This window comes from Emydura macquarii, unplaced genomic scaffold (genome assembly GCF_026122565.2).
Source record: "Emydura macquarii macquarii isolate MOO-44397 ecotype Brisbane River unplaced genomic scaffold, CSIRO-AGI_Emac_v2 contig_2473, whole genome shotgun sequence".
Lineage (NCBI taxonomy): Eukaryota > Metazoa > Chordata > Testudines > Chelidae > Emydura > Emydura macquarii.
The window spans coordinates 16,094,704-16,113,829 of record NW_027132610.1 but is presented as its reverse complement, the minus strand read 5'-3'; the positions used below and the strand labels follow the sequence as shown (position 1 = coordinate 16,113,829).

The 19,126-nt window shown below is 41.4% G+C and overlaps 1 protein-coding gene across 1 annotated transcript in view; it reads right to left on the bottom strand.

Annotated features, from left to right (window-relative positions):
* The window catches only part of FREM2 (FRAS1 related extracellular matrix 2), a 186,929-nt gene that overhangs the window by 46,645 nt on the left and 121,158 nt on the right, over nt 1-19,126 (bottom strand). The window contains exons 7-9 of the mRNA XM_067563038.1: nt 4,810-4,959; nt 2,116-2,325; nt 1,270-1,467 (exon numbers count right to left, since the gene is read on the bottom strand). Coding sequence (XP_067419139.1) covers nt 1,270-1,467; nt 2,116-2,325; nt 4,810-4,959 — 558 coding nt within the window. The remainder of the gene's footprint in view (nt 1-1,269; nt 1,468-2,115; nt 2,326-4,809; nt 4,960-19,126) is intronic.

Sequence of the window (19,126 nt, the reverse complement as noted above, 5' to 3'; positions counted from 1 at the left end):
CCATAAGGGAAAAATGCATTCACAAATTAAAGTCACAAAGGAGCTTTGCTGGAATTTCTATTTCAGTTTATACATTCAGTATTCCCTAACTGCTTTGAATAAAGCTCACATGTGTGTGAATTTCCATGACCTGGAAATGTGTTCTTCATAATATCCATTCTGTTCAGTCCTACTGTAAGTCTGCAGCATGTAGGAGAGTTCAGTTGGAGCAGTAATCCCTTGGGCAGGCTTTTAGGGTTTATGACAAAAATCCTAGGGAACTGTAACATGACCCCAGTTGGCAACCTTGCTGGCTGTCTCAGAAGAGAGAAAGTGTAAGAGAATATTTTAAATCATCCGCTAAATTCTGTTCTTTAAGAGGTACTGTCCATCAATCCAAACAAGTGGGACTCTCTGTTCTGCTTTGTACAGGGGCAGTTGTAAAACTGCGTACTGGGTGAGAAAAACTTCATAAGAAATTAATTCCAAAGTGAGGTAAACAACCAACGCTTAAGGAGAAATATTTTACATACATAACTAAATGCAAAGTTCTGCCATGTATAATAAACATACCTTAACTGCATCATGAGATTTATATACTGCTGAAAACCTTGTTTAGGGCTTGGACAAAACAGAAGTAAAAAATTCGAGCATATAAAAATGAGACAAGAAACTGTTCTCCACTCAAGAAAAAGGAGTGTTTGATCAATAACCCCCAAGAGGGACTAAAGCAATTTTTCCCTTATAGGAGAAGTAATGCCACATTTCCTCATGTTCCTTCTCTGCATTCAATGTTCAGAACCACCCAGGCAGACTGAGAAAGAAGAAATAATCAGGAAGAACGAGGAGAAACATCAGAGAGCAATTATTAAATTAGCTATATCCCTATGCAAAGTTAAAATGTGTTTATCTGTTCCAGTGGCAGTTAGCAGCATTTGCTGATGGTCTGTTTAATGGGGCCAGAGATTCTCAGGGTTTCCTCTGTGATGTCACCTGCTATCCAGCTCTGAATCTGATCCATGCTGCAGCACTGTTAGGACTAGCGGCTGGGTCTTTGCAAAAGGATATCTCTTGTGTCTCTACAGATGATCCCCCTCTACTTCAGGATTAAGGAAGGATGGTGTGAGGAACACTGTGCTGTTGCTGCACATGCCCCACCTATTCTGCGGAGAGAGAGCTTTGTTCCCCCAAGCACTCTGTATGGCACTTTCCATGAAAAAAAACTCACATCATTTAAAACAAAACCAACTCTGACAGAATAAAGGCTTCTAACAAAGAACTGTAGCTTACCAGGAAGGAAAGTGATGATGGAATTGTCAGTGTTAGGACGTTCTTCAAAGTCCATCATTACCTGGGCTGAACCCTGCCGACTATAGCAGCGCACTGTAGATGTGTAGCGGATATCCCCGCTCCTGTATATCATGGCAGAAATCTGTCCATCGTTTTCATTGCCAATGTACATAGGCTCTTTAAACTGCATCTTAGGTACTAGACAGACACATACAAAAGAAGAAATAAAATATCCAAAGGGATCAATTACTAGATCCACTGCTTTTAATATGACTGCATCATGTGCCATATGGTTCTGATGTGGCAGACTCCTCACCAGGTAGCAAGTGATTTATTTAGCACATTTCCCACAATTCAAAGAGTGAAATCCTGGCCCAACTGATGTCAATGGAAAAATATCCACTGATTTCAGTGGGTCCAGGATTTCACCACAATTGCTTTACAGAATCACAAGCTAGGGCCCCGATTTTGATCTCACACTGGTATAAATCAGGAATATTACAACTGATGTATATAAAATTACATTGGGTATAAAGCTAGCATAAATGTATTTATCTTCAGGCTTTATATACATTTTCTATATTCCCCATGGATTTAGGACAATAAGTGAGGAATATTATATTCAGCTGAAAGTACATGTAGACTGGGAAATGCTCAGCAATTTTATAATGATCACAAGTGATCAGGCCCAAATTTTACACCTCATCCGAAAGATCACAACTTCAATAATGTAGTGTTTCCAAACACCACGCCCGGACATTGCTTTCATGCAGACGCAGAGGGAAGAATATTATCTATTGCATTGTAAACACCATGTTTCTTCCTGTGAAAATAATTAATACTTACAATCAGAGATTGAATCATTGATGAAGATGGTGGCTTTGCTTGGTTCCCCAAGGATAGCATTCATGGGCATTCGCAGCACAAGCTCAAACTTCTCAATTCCTTCTAACACTGGCTGTCCAAGGTCATCCAGAATGGTCACACGGAAAGTCTGCATGTTGACTCCAGGGGCAAAATCCAAATTACGACTGATGCCTACATAATCCACCCCAGCTACACCAGGGAAAAAACCATAAAACTTTAATACACTGATGGAACTGATTTTCACAGCGTTTAATTAAAGAAAATAAGGGATCTAGAGTCAGGCAGTTGATGTTAGTAACCCATAAACATGTAAATATCTCTTTTTTTTATTGTCAAGAAGTACTTTTTAGATTTACTTTATCATTTAAAACTCTCTAGATTTTTTTGCAGTCATGCAAAGCAAAAGGCCTTTTACCCAGAAGGCACTACAATAAAATGGTTTGGTGTGTGGACAGGACATTTGGAGCAGGCCTGATTCTAACCTCACTTACCCTGTTGAAAATCAGGAATAACTCCATTTAAGTGACTGGAGCTATACTGATGTAAAACCTTTGTAAGTCAGATGCAAAGTAGAGTTTCGGACCAACCAGAATGTGAAGGCAATTCCTTGGAATAAGGGTCTAATATTTTGCCTATAATTCTAGGGACCAGTGCAGAAAATTATGTGTCTAATGTAAAAGGGGAAAGCAGAGTGGCCAAGAGGCTGATTAAGAGGAATTACTACTGATATCCAGATGAGGTATATAACAAGAATGAAACTTAGGTGTAGAGAAAAGTGGAAGGCAAACAGATTTTGGACCCTGCTGGATAGTGGATAATGAAAGTCCAAGAGAAAGACGAGTCAAATTACAGCCAGACCATGTACAGCATGTCCTGGAACATGTCAGTGACAAAGACAGGGTGAACTGGGTTTTCTTAGGAATAAAAAATAACTACAGAGAAGCAAATGAGACAGGATGTTGAGTTATACCAGTTATCCAGTTATCTGGATTCCAGGGTATTAAAGCTACCTATGTCTCAGGTGAAAGAATAGACCTTTTGTGCATTTTCTGTGATATCACTATACAATCTGTTTTACTACTCCAATAAACTCTTGAAGAAATAGATGAAAAGCCCTTAGACATATTGCTGAAGGAAACAAAAACAAGCTCCCCACACCTATTTAACAGGTTATCTAGTGAGTGAAAACTCTTTCTACCTAGAAACGCGGTCTGGCTATAAAGTCCTGTAATGCTGTATTGCTTTTCTGGAACAAAAATGCATTCAATATTTAGGATGAAGTAAACCCAACAAATGATATAATATAACAGTTAAGAAATGAAATAAATGGACATTCTTTTTAGACATCTTAAAAATCTCATTTTCCAAGAGAAAGCACAAAAATGTGGAAAGACATACTAATGCTAAACCCAGGCTCTATATCTTCTTCTCATGGACATCATAACAATAAAGATTAAGAGTTCCAGAGGGGTAGCCGTGTTAGTCTGTATACAGCAAAAACAACGAGAGTTCTGTAGCACTTTAAAGGCTAACAAATTTAATTACATTTAAATTAAATTTGTTAGTCTTCAAAGTGCTACAGAACTCTCACTGTTTTTTTTTAATAAAGAGTAAGACAACTAAGATTATTTTAAAATTATATCAATAACTAAACACTAACGTCTGTTCATGCTTAATGTAACCATCTAGGAAAAATATTTGGACTTCTCCACATCAAAAGAGTGCTGCAGCATGAAGTGCCATGTTTTAGAAATGGACTGAGTACAGTATGTCTTCAACTCCAGATACCGATTTAGAACTTGATCCCGTAGGCATGTGAATGAAGGTTGTCAGGGTACGCCTACACGTGGAGCTGGGTGTGTGACTCCCAGCTCCCGTAGACATACTCACACTAACTATCTGAGAGCTAGCACATAAAAACATTTGTGCAGCTAGGGTAGCCTGGGCAGTGGGTCAGCAGTGGCACAGGCTAGCTGTGCTGAGTACATACCTACCTGGACCCCATGTACTCGGGGCAGCTCACCTGTGCTGCCACTCACGGCTTCCTGTGTTACTTGTGCCTGCATTACTATTTTTAGCGTGCTAACTCTCCTCAAGCTAGCACATGAGTGCGTCTGTGTGAGTTGGGAATCATATCCTGAGCTCCAAGTGTAGACGTAGACTAAGTATAATAAGTTGAGGACAGCAAGCACTGCAGGCAGGTGGGCTGGCAAGAACTCTGTGCCTAGCATGTGTCGGGAAGCAATGAGCAACTGAATGTGAGAGAGGATTGTTTGTGGGACCTTTAGAAGCTTTTCTGTCAGTGGCTGGAGGTCATAATTTGCCCTTTCTTCTGTTTCCTTCTAAGTGCAGCTCTTAAACACATCTGAATAAGTCCTTACTTCAGCTTAGCAGTAGGAATAAGCGCAAAACCCCCAAAATGGGCTCTATGCATCTCACTTAGATCAGGGAAAGTGCTGAGCAGCTTAAAATTTTAATTACATTTAACTTAACTTAATGGGAGCTGAGGAGAGTCAGCACCTTCCAGGATAAAGCCCATGATCTCCATTCATTTGTTTGCATTTAAACCCCTGTCCATGCCCTTTCTCTCTTCCCCATCATGCTCACTTTTCCCAGTGCTCCATGTTAAGATGTGCTAAGGAAAAATGAAACCAGAGCAAAATGATCACTCACCCTCTGCAGTGATTGGCTCAGTTTTGCGAGACCTCACTGTAACAGTTGCAGCTTTAGACAAATCAGTTCCAGTTCTCCAGACACGCACCTCAACAAAGCCAGCACTTTCATCAATGTAGTATTCAACATCTCCAAAGTAGAAGGTTGGTTCTGGTAAAAAGGTTAAGGAAATTTAAAATCATTCAAACTTGTTCCTTACCTGAGAACCTTCTTTTAAGCAAACATAAAAATATACACAAGAGGAAGGACAGTCCAGTGGTTAGGGCTGGGACTCGGGAGTCCAGGGTTTAATTCCCTGTTCCACCTCTGTGATCTTGAGAAGTCTCTCTGTCCCTCAGTTCTCCATCTGTAAAACAGAGACCTCAGCACTTCTCTTCTCCAAAGGGCTATTCTGAGGATGAACACATTAATGATTGTAAGGCGCTCACACAAATGTTAATGTAAGTATGCTATGTAGACAGAAACAAAAAAAGGAAAAAAAAAACATCATGTAGGAAAATATGCCAGATAGACTGTCCCCTCCAGGTCTGCAAAACACAAACCACAGATGACCTACCTGGACAATTCTGTAAATCTTTTATAAGACCCCACCTCTTCCACCAAGTCTAAATCTAGTGATCAGAGGTAGGAGCAACTCCTTCTAATTGCTCTGCATCTGCTCATGACTTTAATAAAGTCTTCCTGGTAAATGATTTTTTCTTTGTTTTCAGATTAGCATATTTTACTATGCTACACTATGCTGTGTTCTTTATGGTGCACATATTTATGTGCATTTCATCATTCACACACAAACCGATGCAAAAATATTTCCATCAATAATTAAAATGTATGGACTGGCAGAGGAAGAAAAATTTTGCTTGAGAACTTATTTTATCTTGATTTAAGGATACCTACTTTGTATATTTTGACATGTGATGTTGACCATTTGTGCTTTAATGATTACAAAGCTTTAGTTTTTTGAATCTCAACATCTACTGTCATTAAAATAATTACTATCTGATCCTACCCATAATTCCTTTAAATTGTGAAAATGTAAACTGATAAAAATGAAAAAAGCTTAAAAATAAACATTACTATTATCTGTTAAAATTATAAAAAAGTAAAATTAAACTCTGCCAAGCCTGATTATACTCTACACAGAGAAAAATACATTAAAAAGCAGCTAATAAACATGAAAATCAGTCTACTTATAATTATTTTGATCTTTCATGACCCATCATGGCCACCTATCTTTGCTTCTGCGTATCAACCCAATCCTTTCTAATGCATTTATTTTAATGTGTTATCAACACATCATTACCACAAATTGGATTTCATACATTCTGGGGATGCATCCCACATAGTGAGTGAGCCCTTTCTGAAACCATCTCAAAAGGGAGAAGGGAACAATCCATCCCAGAGCTCCCACAATTTGGAATGAATGTTTGCTCCAATGATAAAGCTTTCAGACATGTTCATCTGACTGTATATCAGCGTCTTTTCTTATTTAAAAACTTCAAGGAAATCAAATAAAGACAAATCTATGCTAAAGCAATATTGTGGCCAAGATTTTTACAAGTTCAGAAGTCAATAAATTAAATGTTATGACTTTTATTATTATTATTCTCTAGCCATGTTACACTTAAGGCAATAAAGTCAAAACAACATAGAATAACGCAAAACTCCATGGCAGGGTATGTTTGCTCTGGGAATCACAACATCTCTCACTTTGGTGCGTGTGAAACGTCAACTATAACGCTGCCCTCAATATCAGCCACAAGGGCTTTTTACATTTTTCTATTTGGTTCTTAAATAAAATACTACATTATCCAACTTGATTTTAAAACCCACAGTGGGTATATCTATGCAGCAAAAAAACCCCATTGCAGCAAGTCAGTGGGTCAACTGACTGGGGCTTTCAGGGTATAGACATTCCTGCCTGGGCTCTGTAACCTGGCGAGAGGGATGGGTCTCAGAGCCTGCTTTCCAGCCCAAGAGGGAACATCTACCCGGCTATTTTTAGTTCTGCAGCGCAAGCCCTATGACCCTGAGTCAACTGATGTGGACTCTGAGAGTCGCTTCTGCGGGTATTTTTTGCTGTGTAGATATACCCAGTGTGTCGTGACATGATTTCTTCTCTGATTTAGGTCCCGACTCAACAAAGCATTTAAGTACTTAACTTTATGCATATGAACAGAAGCAGCAAATAGGGGAGTTTTGTGAAGGAGTTCTCCACATGAAGGAGGAGCAGAGACTACCTGACTCTTGGGGTGAGTTTGTTGTGTGCTTACTGTGTGCCTGTTTGATTGAAGTTTATAGTGTGGTCTGTTTGGGGATGGAGGGGGTTGTCTGTTGGGCCTAGAGGCCTGAAAGGCAAGGCTGACAGATTCCTAAAGAGGATCTAGTCTGCCATTCTTTGATCCCTAATCCCTTTAGGATCCCTTAACACCGGGGGGTGGAGCTACTCAGGGAGAGCAGGGGTTTAAAAAGCCCATTCATAAACAACCAGAAGAACTCGCAAAGAGGAGCAGCAAACAAGATTCTGGGAGTGAGTTTAGAGAGGGAGCGTGAAAGCCAGATCCACCTAACATTCTCTAAGCTCAGGCAATAAACATTCCCCCTCAAAGATCAAACACAAAAAAAAGCTTCAAGAGTCAAACAAATGCAGGCAGACATCCAGCAGCAGAGTGGGGGCTATCCAGTTTATTGCACTGAATGCAGCATGTATGATTACCTGCCTTGTGGGCAGGTGGTGTATATGTGCATTTGGTGCAAGCAGCTCCTAACCCTCAGAGACCAAAGTGGCCGAACTGGAGGAGCGAATGGAGACAGAGAGGTACAAGACTTTCCGTGACAGAGAGCAGGTCCCATCCCCTGTCTGACAGCCTCTATGCTGTTGAGGAGGATAAAAATCTTGGGGAAAGAGAACATCAAACTGGAGTGGAGGAAATGATCCTATAGATGAGACCCTCCTTCCAGATGATGTCATGGTACCTTCTTGCACTGAGGATACCCCTCCGAGGAGGGACCCTAGTTATTAGGATGAAACTGGTAATAGTAATGGGAGATTTGATTATTAGAAATATAGCTCGTTGGGTTTGTGATGACTGGGAGAACCACATGGTGACTTTGCCTGCTGGGTGCGAAGATTGTGGGTCTCTCAAGATATCTAGACAGATTTATGTGCAGCACTGGGGAGGAGCAATTGGTCATGGTATCTTTAGGTACCAGAGACATAGGGAACTGTAGGAGAGAGGTACTGGAAGACAAATTTAGGCTGCTAGGTAAGAGATTAAAGTCCAGGACCTTCATGGTAGCATTCTCTATGCTTCCAGTTCCACATGCAGGGCCAGACAGATAGGCAGAACCGCAGGGTCTCAATGCATGGATGAGATGATGGAGTAGGGTGTTACCTAGCAGCTCTGTGTTCTTGGGGAACCAGGGTGCAAAACCCCAACTCTCTCTCTGGCTCACCTGAATACCCCCACCCCTAGGCTGCTTGAACCAGAAACTAAAGGCATTTCAATATGAAAAGGGCAGTGGAAAACCCTCCCATCGAGGGTGATACAACTCCCCATGCCTCATTTACATCAAAGATGTAAAAAAAGGGCATACAGAAGCCTCATCTAAATCGAAGATGGAACACGCACTGAACTCTGGGATTGCCAAAGCAGGGACGCACTGCATGTTGGGAAATCTCTGCTCTTGATGTACATGAACTAACACCTGTACACATTCAGCTCTGCAGTTATCAGACCATTCTAGTAATTGATATGCAAAACACTATATCCTGGTTGCATTGGGAGCTCTCTTTCAAGGAAAAATGCCCTTCCAGGAAGGATCAGCTCCTTTTGTCCAGACATTGTTTATCTATAAACAAACCTGGTGTCTACAAAAATCCCTAGAGTTCAAACCCCTGTTCTGATGCTTGGATCCAAATTCTGCATCAGTTCCACTGGGACCTCCCCTCTTCCTGAGTGATCGTGCTGGGGACTCTGCCTGACTCAAAGCGCTCCAGACCCTAAGCTGACCAGCCTGTTTCCTGGGAACCTCTGAGCTGCACGGAGTGGTGAGACCACACCCTCGTTCTTCCCCCAATACACCTTTTTTGTCTCTCCCTCTCTCTCTCTTAGTCCAGGTATAACTTTCTACTTTTGTAATCAAACCTGGGATAGCTTTCTCCAATATCCCAGCTGTAATTGTGTAGTATTGTAAGCATTTGATTGTTTTTCTTTCCTTGTATGGTATTATTATTAGTATCATAAGTTTTATATACCTAGCAATAAAATAACTGATATAATCAAGCTGGTTGCCACTCTCTCTCTCTCTCTTTCTCTCTTGCTCTCCAAACTGCATTTATTCCTTTGTGTTCTTGGTCTCTATCTTGCTCTGAAGCCACGCTTCTCTTACCTAAGCCAAAGATCTCTGGAGTGCCCAAAAATCATATAGGTTTGCTCATCAAGTGGGTTACTGCTAGAACAATTGTGGTATAAAGGGGCATATGAAGGGGCCAACTGAAAAGTGCTGCTCTGCCTAGCCTACAGAGTCCAGGGGCAAATAAGGGTGCGGCTCAAGGTGCTGTTTGACCCAGCCTCATTGAGTCCAGGGGCAAATAAGGGGAGGCAGCCAAAAAGTGCTGTTTGGACCCAGCCTGCTCAAGGAGTGTGCTCTATTCTGGTGCGTTACAAAGGGGCATATAAGCGTGGCCACTGAAAGTGTGGTGTCACCCAGCCTGCTGAGTTCAGGGACACATAAGGGATCAGCTGAGAGTGCTGATAGCCTGGTGTGCTCAGACGCACTCGGTTAATCTGGAATGTGTGTGTGTGGGGGGAGGGGGTTATTTGAATCTGGTGCTGGAGGAACCCAGCCCCAAAACCTTAGGTCCTGCAGGATAGCTCCATTGGGAGGGGGCTTGTAGCCCTATGAACACACAAGTAACACAAGCAGTACATTAGTAGAATCACACCCCTAGAATCACATCCCCTTCCAGGAAGGTAACCCTAATCACACCCCTAGAATCACACCCCCTTCCAGGAAGGTAACCCTAATAAATGAGCATACCCCAAGGTGAAGGGCAAATCTGGTAACACGGGAGGAGATTTTAGGTGTTTTAGGAACTGGGGAACCTTCCAGGAAAGGAGGAGACTATACAGGAAGGATGCACTCCTCCTAAACCAAAAGAGAACCAGATTGCTGGCATGTAAAATTATAAAGGTCATAGAGAAGTTTTTCAACTGAGGGCTGGGGGAAAGCCGACAGGTGCAGAGGAGCCAACAGGTGTTTGGATAGAGACATCGCTTAGGGAGGATCTAATAATGGGGATTCTCTATATCCTAGTAAAAAGGAGAGGATAGAAGGTGATAAAATACAGGTAGGAGCTGAAGAGAAACAGTCAAATGAAAAAGAGTTTCATTCAATTACATCACATAAGACAGACAACCAAATATTGACAAATGTTACAGATGCTTGTATACAAATGCTAGAAGTTTAAATACTAAGATGGGTGAACTTGAGTACCTGGTATCAAATGATGATATTGATATAACAGGCATCGCAGAAACTTGGTGGAATGATGATAATCAATGGGACAAGATAATATCAGGATACAAAATATATAGGAATGATAGAGGAGGTCATGCTGATAGGGTATGGCATTGAATGTGAAAGAAAGCACAGAGTCAAATATAGTAAAAATCTTAAATTAATCAAACTACATCATAGAATCTCTATGGACAGAAATTCCACACTTGAATAATAAGAGTATAGTGGTAGGAATATGCTACTGGCCACTTGACCAGGATAATGAAAGTGATTGTAAAATGCTCAGGGAGTTTAGAGAGGCAATAAAAATAGAACTCTCAATAATAATGGAGGATTTCAACTATCCTCATATTGACTGGGTACATGTCACCTCAGAATTGGATGCAGAGATAAAATTTCTTGACATCATTTATGACTGCTTCTTGGAGCAGCTAGTCTGAGGTAAGAATAGCTGAACTGCTTGGTAATAGTGACCATAATGTAATTAAATTTAACATCCTTGCAGGGGGTGAAATACTAAAGAAGTTCACCACAATAGCATTTAATTTAAAAAAGGGGACCTACAGAAAAATGAGGAAGCTACTTAAATGTAAATTAAAAGGAACACTCACAAAAGTGAAATGCCTGCAAGCTGCATGGAAACTTTTTAAAAACACCCTAACAGAGGCTCAAATTAAATATATACCTCAAACAAAAAATATAGTAAGAGAATCAAAAAATGCCACCATGGCTAAATAATAGAGTAAAACAGGCAGTTAGAAGCAAAAAGACATCCTTTAAAAGTTGGAGATCAAATCATACTAAGGAAAACAGAAAGGAGAATAAATTCTGGCAATTCAAGTGTAAAAGTATTATAAGGCAGGCCAAAACAGAATTTGAAGAACAAGTAGCAAAAGACACAAAACTAACATCACAATTTTTTAAAGTACATCAGAAGCAGGAAGCCTGCCACTCAATGGGGCCACTGAACTATCATGGTGGTAAAGGAGCACTCAAGAAAGACTAGGCCATTACAGAGAAACTAAATGAATTCTTTGCATCAGTCTTCATTGCAGAAGATATGAGGAAGATTCCCACACTCGAGCCATTCTTTTTTAGGTGACAAATCTTAGGAATTGTCCCAGATTGAGGTGTCTAATAGAGATGGTTTTGGAACAAATTGAAAAATGTAACAGTAATAAATCAACAGGACCAGATGGTATTCACCAAGAGCTCTGAAGGAACTAAAATAAGAAATTGCATAACTACTAACTGTGGAATATAAGCTATCACTTAAATCAGCCTCTGTACCAGATGACTGGAGGATAGCTATTTTAATGCCGACATTTTAAAAAAGGCTTCAGAGGTGATCCTAGCAATTACAGGCTGGTAAACCTAACTTCAGCACCAGGCAAATTGAAACTATAGTAAAGAACAGAATTATCACACACACAAATATGATATATTGGGGAAGAGTCAACACAGCTTTTGTAAAGGGAAATCATGTCTCATCAGTCTTTCAAAATTCTTTGAGGGGGTCAACAAACGTGGACAAAGGTGATCTTGTGGATATAGTGTACTTGGATTTTCAGAAAGCCTTTGATGAAGTCCCTCACCAATGGCTCTTAAGCAAAGTAAGTGGTCATGGGATGAGAGGGAAGGTCCTTTCATGGATGAGTAACTGATTAAAAGACAGGAAACAAAGGGTAGGAACAAATGGTCAGTTTTCAGAATGGAGAGAGGTAAATAGTGGGATCACCAAGGATCTATCCTGGGACCAGAGCTGTTCAACATATTCATAAATGATCTGGAAAAAGTGGTAAACATTGAGGTGACAAAGTTTGCAGATGATACTAAATTACTCAAGATAGCTAAGTCCAAAGCGGACTGCAAAGGATTACAAATGGATCTCACAAAATTGGGTGACTGCACAACAAAATGGCAGATGAAATTCTATGTTGGTAAGTGCAAAGTAGTGCACATCGGAAAATATAATCCCAACTATGAATATAAAATGATGGAGTCTAAATAAGCTGTTGCCACTCAAGAAAGGGATGTTGGCTCACTGTGGATAGTTCTCTCAAAATATCTGCTCTATGTGCAGTGGCAGTAAAAAAAGCCAATAGAATGATAGGAACCATTAAGAAAGAGATAGATAATAAGACAGTAAATATCATAATGCCACTATATAAATCCATAGTACATCCATACCTGGAATGCTGCGTGCAGTTCTGGCCACCCCATCTCAAAAATATATATATTAGAATAGGAAAAGATACGGAGAAGGGAAACAAAAATGATTAGGGTTATGGAACAGATTCCATATGAGAAGAGATTAAAAAGACTGGGACTGTTCATCTTGGATAAGAAACTACTAAGCGGGGATATGATAGAAGTCTGTAAAATCATGAATGGTGTGGAGAAAGTGAATAAAGAAGTATTATTTATCCCTTCACACAACACAAGAATCAGGGGTCACCCGCTGAAATTAATAGGTAGCAGGTTTAAAACAAATAAAAGAAAGTACAAAAGGAAGAATGCATACACCCGGTGTCATGGATCTCTCATGATGGCATCACTCAAAAGGCGTTGGACCACATCATCACGTGACAAGCATCTCTTCACCTTCTACGGGGTATATTGTGGTGTGAAATGTGCTGCGAACACAGATCACCACTAGTGGTTGCCCACCTGGTGTCAATGCACCAACAAGCAAGTAAGCCCCCTGCGATGATGAAGAAGTTTGACATCAACAACTTCTCCATGTGCCAGGTTTAGTCAACAGGTTTTGTATCAATATCAGCAATAGATTCTTGGCTCTCTCCGATCTACCAGATGATGTTGATGTTGCCTGGTCTCTGTTCACCCCCATCCTCCACCAATCTGCTGAGCAGATGATCGGCTACAGGTGCCCCAGCACGCCAACCATGGCTATCAGAGGAGACCTTCCAGACAGTTAGATTGAAGGTCACAGCCCACCAGCACAGCGATAAGTTCACTCGTAATCAGCTGAAGCAACACCCTGGCATTCAGCGATTGTGAGGCATATTATAAACAGGTGCTGATGATATTTAATTTGGGTTATAAGAGGAGATTTAACACCGGCATTCTGTGAGATACGCAACCTCAGCGGTCAAGAGGTAGCTGCTACGAACAGCATCCCTGAACGACAGCCAAGGCTGTTCATACAAATTGGATGATGACATCCTCTCATGCTGGATGGAACATTATCACAGTGCCCTGAACCCCCCTCCAGCTGCCACTTGTTCAGAGCTAGACAATTTTGCAGCCACTGTGGTTTCGGACCCAGACACTTGTGCTGATGCACCAACGTTGGATGAAGTGAAGTGAGCCATCTGCAAAATGAAAAATGGATGTGCAGCTGGCACTGATGGCATCACCCCGGAGCTGCTAAAATGTGCTATTGACCCTGTAGCAGAGTCACTTCTAGCCATTTTTAGTCTGGTGTGGAGAACTGGAAACCTGCCAACTGCCTAGAAGGACGGTATTGTGATCTCACTTTATAAGGGTAAGGGACTGCGCAGTGAATGTAAGAGCTACAAGCCGATCACTTTGTTGCCTGTGCCAGGGAAAGTGTTTGCACATGTTCTGCTGGTGTGTTTGGAGCCCTTGCTACACCATAAGCATCACCACAACAGTCAGGTTTATGAAGAACAGGTCCACGTTAGATGCCATTTTGGCCTCTGCTTGTTATTGGAGTTCAAGAAGCCCCTCCATGTAGTGTATGTCGATCTTAAGGCTGTGTTTGATTCAGTTGACTGGGTCATGTTATGGAAGGCCTTAAATGACATAGATGTCCCAACCACTCTGCTGGATTTGATTAATGAGCTGCATAAAGGAACCACTGCCTGTGTATGTCTGGAGAATTGGATGTCGGCACCTTTTAAATCAGTATCTGGTGTCAGGCAAAGCTGTGTCTTGGCCCCTGAACTCTTTTGTTGGGCAATGTATTTCATAATGCAACATTCCATCTGGTCCATAGGCATTGAGATCAGTGGTCTCTCGCTCTCAGACCTTGACTATGCTGATGATCTTGTTCTTCTAGACAGGTTTTGCGAGGCACTCCAGCAAATGGAGGAGTCGGTGGCAAAGGTTGGCCTCCATGTTTCGTGGTCAAAGACAAAGCTGCAAAATTTAAGACCAGATTTACTCACTACTCCAATCTCTTTGAATAATGAAGCCATTGAAGCAATCTTCAGCTTTTGCTATTTGTGTTCTATGCTTATGAGTTCCTCCAACTCTCACATGGAGATTCTCCACTGATTGGAATCGCAGTGTCTGCCATGGGTCATTTGCAACAAATATGGAATCAACATCATCTAGGTATGGCAAGTTCAGGATCTATTTGAGCTGTATCCTCTCTATACCGTTGTACAGTTGTGAAACATGGACACTATGCCATTCATACAGGGCAAAGCTGGAGGTTTTCCACACAAAATGCCAATGTCATATACTGGGCATAAAGTGGAATGATTTCATTTGTAATGCAAATGTTTACAGTTGCTCTGGTCTACAGACTACCAGGGCCACTGTCCGCAGAAAGCATCTTATATTTACATGTCGCAAGAATGCCACAAGACATTCCAACAAATATCATTCTCTGGATGGCTTGTAACATCTGGGATAAAATTCCATCAACTGAGGGGTGGAGGCGGTTCAGAGGCAGACCCCCTATCACTTTGGTTCATCAAGTCTGTTCCAATGTTGGACTCTTGGCTGGTCAAGCCTTTGTGGCTACACAGGAACACACCATACGGCAAATGATTGCTACAGCCGACTGTTTGGCTAAGTGTTGAAGAAAAATGTTTAAAACAAACAAAAGGAAGTACTTCTTTTCATAATGTCCAGCCAACCTGCGGAACTCATTGCCAGGGATGTTGTGAAGGCCAAAGTATAACTGGGTTCAAAGAAGAATTAGATAAATTCATGGAAGATATGTTTATTAATAGCTATTAGCCAAGATGATTAGGGATGCAACCCCATGACCCCTAAGCCATTGACTTCCAGATGCTGGGACGGAACGACAGGGGATGGATCACTGGATAATTGCTCTGTTCTGTTCATTCCTTCTGAAGCATCTGGAATTGGCCACTGTCAGAAGACAGGATACTGGGCTAGATGGACCACTGGCCTGACCCAGTATGGCCATTCTTATGTTCTTATGAGTAAATCCATCTGTTCAGCAATGCTCTTAATCCCATGCACAACATATGCTAAATTCCAACTGAAATCAAATGGGACTTAAAAATGTGCTTTGCTGAGTTCGGATGAGATTATTCAAAGGATTAAAGTTAAGCACCTGCTTAAGTGCTTTGCTGAATTGGGCCTTTGGAAACAGTTATCTACTTTTCCAGGCAAAAGCAAATATCCATTTAAAAATACAATATTGTTTCAGCCAACACAAATTACAACAATTATACACAGGTTTTTTATTTTTCTACAGTAACTCCTTCTTGATTGGGATCTGTGCAAACTCAGTTTAGCAGCACAGTGCCTGCCTTGAGGAGTTTAGAATCTAATTTAAAACCAGATGCCATATTACATACAACAAAGAGTAGGAAGGGGAGTAAAAGGGATACAGAAATAAGAACATGTATGGTTAGAAATTATTGAAACCTACACCTTATTATGTTGCATACAATTCCCTCCCCTGAGGGTAACAAACAATAAGAGAATAAAAGCACACTGAACATCGGTATGAGAGCAGCTCTCTTCTTCCAGCAAGTATAATAAAGCATTTTAGAAACCTATATTAGGGGTTCCTGGTATAGTTTACATTAATGCAAAATTACATTGTGTGTATCTGTTTACATACTTTGGGCCAGCAGGCGATAAATCTGCACATCACACATCTCACTCCCTTCCTGCACTTTCAACTCTACGTACCAGTGTGTATGAGTGTGTGTGCACAGATGAGCGTGTTATCTTATTAACCTTATTCATAGCTGGACCTTGAGCACTATCCAATAAATTCCTTGCATTTCTCACTTCAGTGCAAGAAGACAAAGGTGAAGATAGATAATAAGACCTTAAATGAGGTTTAAATGCAGAATTCCGTTATCCAGACCACATCCGGAACATGATGAAGCTTTGTGAACTGCTTTGTGAAAGGTTGCCCCACTAAGTATGGGGACAGAACCCTCAATCTGATTTCCCATGATGCACATGTAGACTGAAATCAATCTTATTTCACATTCCAAACTATGTGAGTAACGCCCTAATCTTAACATTTTAAACCCCTCAGGTTACAAGAAAGCAGATGACAGCAAAATGGAGGAGGGGGCAAGTTATTCCATTTAATAGAGATACTTTTAATCTCCATTTTTCCTCTTTTTTTCAGAAAGCAAATTAGTGAAGAAAAATGCTTTGCACCTAAATACGGTGTAATGCTGAGTGCTGGGAGCCCTACAGCTATTTCTAAGGAGAGAATGTGGTGTCCAGATGCAGCACAGCCAGTGATTTTGTGGCCTTGGGCAAATCACTTTATCTCTGTTTCAGGACAGTCAGTATTCCTTACCTTCCTCACCAGTTAGAATATATAAAGTGCTACACAAATACTTCTTAGTGTATTATTAGTGTATACTAATTAGTGTGTACTTTTGTAGTAAAAGCCTGATTACATTAATTTTTCATGATTTGCTTAGGGGAGTTATTTCAGAAATAGTAAGGCTACAATATACTAAATCTGCCCACAAACCTCATGGCAGTACATGACCACTAGGATTTAATGAATATCTAAGGAAGAACAAATGGCTCCATGTTCTAAACGTGGTGCTGTGTTGTCCCACACGGGACACTTGAGATCAACCCCTGAATTTAGTCTTCAATTCCCTGAGAGCAAAGAACTGCACAAAGCCAATTTCATAGGGAAAAATCCATCATGTTATTAAGCAATTCTTGGGGCATGATTAGAAATGACATTAATGTATGCCCTCCCAGCTGGAGAAGAATTGTGGCAACATGTCATGTGTGTACAGGGAAAGTTGAGGTTACATGAAGGGGAAAAAAACTAAGCCTTTAATGGCAGGCAGGCAGGTGAAAGCCAGACCCATTAAATTTGATGACCCATTCAAGTTTTCCTCAGCAGATATGTATGTTTGAAAAATCTATGACTGCTACTATAGTGTGCTGTGTATACCGGAGCACAAGAACGTGAGTGACTGTCAGAATGAAAGAATCACTGGGCCAGTGACTGAGAGTGTGAGCAAGCATGAGAATGACTATATTGCCTGCTGGTTAGAGCTACAGCAATGGTTGGGAGGTGTGCGACCCAGGATCCAGTCCGCCTGCTCCAATGATTTTTTTAAAAAAGTTATTTATGCACAGCAGAACAGCTTCAACAGGAGAGACTGTGGGAGCCCCACATCATAATATCCCATGCCCAGTGACTAAAGCATTCACCTGAGAGGTGCTGTTCCCTGTTCAAATCCCTTCTGCCCCTGAAGAGGAGGAGGGACTTGAAGCAGGGATCTCCCACATCTCAGGTCAGTATCCTAACCACTGAGCTATAAATTGTATAAACTCACTTGTAGGGGCCTGATTCAGTAGGCAAACTCTGAGTATGCTTACCGGATTGGGCCCTGCAGGTGAGTTAGGTGGATTTTTCCGAGTTAGTGAATCACTTGGGCTCAGGTTCCGACACCTGGCGTGTGACTGCAGTGCATGTGCTCAGAGGTAGAAACACAGATGCCAAGGGAACTTCTACTGCAAAAATATAGGTACTGAGCACGTTTAGGTGCCTACAGGGTGCAGTGGCTGCTAAGCAGAGACCTGATTGTGGGATTTAGGTGCCAAAGTCCTTCTGTGAATCTAGCCCTTAGTGTCTTCCACAACAACAGCAGAGGACACTCTGCCACTAACCATAATGAAATTATTATCACGAGGAACTGTTAAAAACCATAGTAAACACAGACAGCCAAATTCATCTCTGTGTGACTCCACTTCCCACAAGGAGACACACCTAAGATGACTTGGCTCACTTTCCCTAGACACTGCCTAGAATGGCAACAGATAATTCCACAGTCAGGGTGCACAGTATCACCACATTTCTAATATTTGCTCATTTCTTTTTGCTTCTGGAAATTAATAGGATAAAAAAATCCTCTTTCTTTTCATGGTAGTGTGGAGTAATGTGTGTGGACTACAGGAGCCGGGAGGGCGGTGGGGTGTGTGTGTGGGGGAGAGAGTTTCTCCTGTTTACAAGCAAGCAGATTGATCGCAACCCTACGCAGCTGCCAGAGCTGCCAATCCTGGAAGCAGGCACCCACAGCTGCAGTCTATAGAGGAAACAAGACCTGCTATAGAGTGGAGAGTACAGAAAAGAAAAGGGAGGCAGAAAGGCCTGGAATAGCAAAGGCTACACCAGGCTCCCTCCAAGAAAACAGCCAGGAGGCTGCAAGCCCCAAAAGTGAAATGCTGACAGACTTATTTGGAGGCAAAGGTCCAGAAACTGACCTGACTAATAGCAAACTAAGGAGGGTCAGTCAGATGAAGCCAAGAACCCTCAAGAGACAACACTAAAAGATGGGAAAAGGCAGACAAGAAGGAATCCTTCACCAATCCTATTTAAGGGCAGTAGCAGATCTTTTCTGCAGCTGTTAGCGCCCAAAGCCATAAAACTATAATGTGAATGATTGGTAGCCCCATAAAGCTACATGGAAGTCTTACAGGGGAAATCCACACAGCAGCTTAGGTCATTTAGTCTTGTCATCCCTCCCAATATTACAACAATGTATTATTATCCTGATCTCTACTTCAGCTTGGGCCATAGCCTGAGGTCCCTATTCAATTATTATTC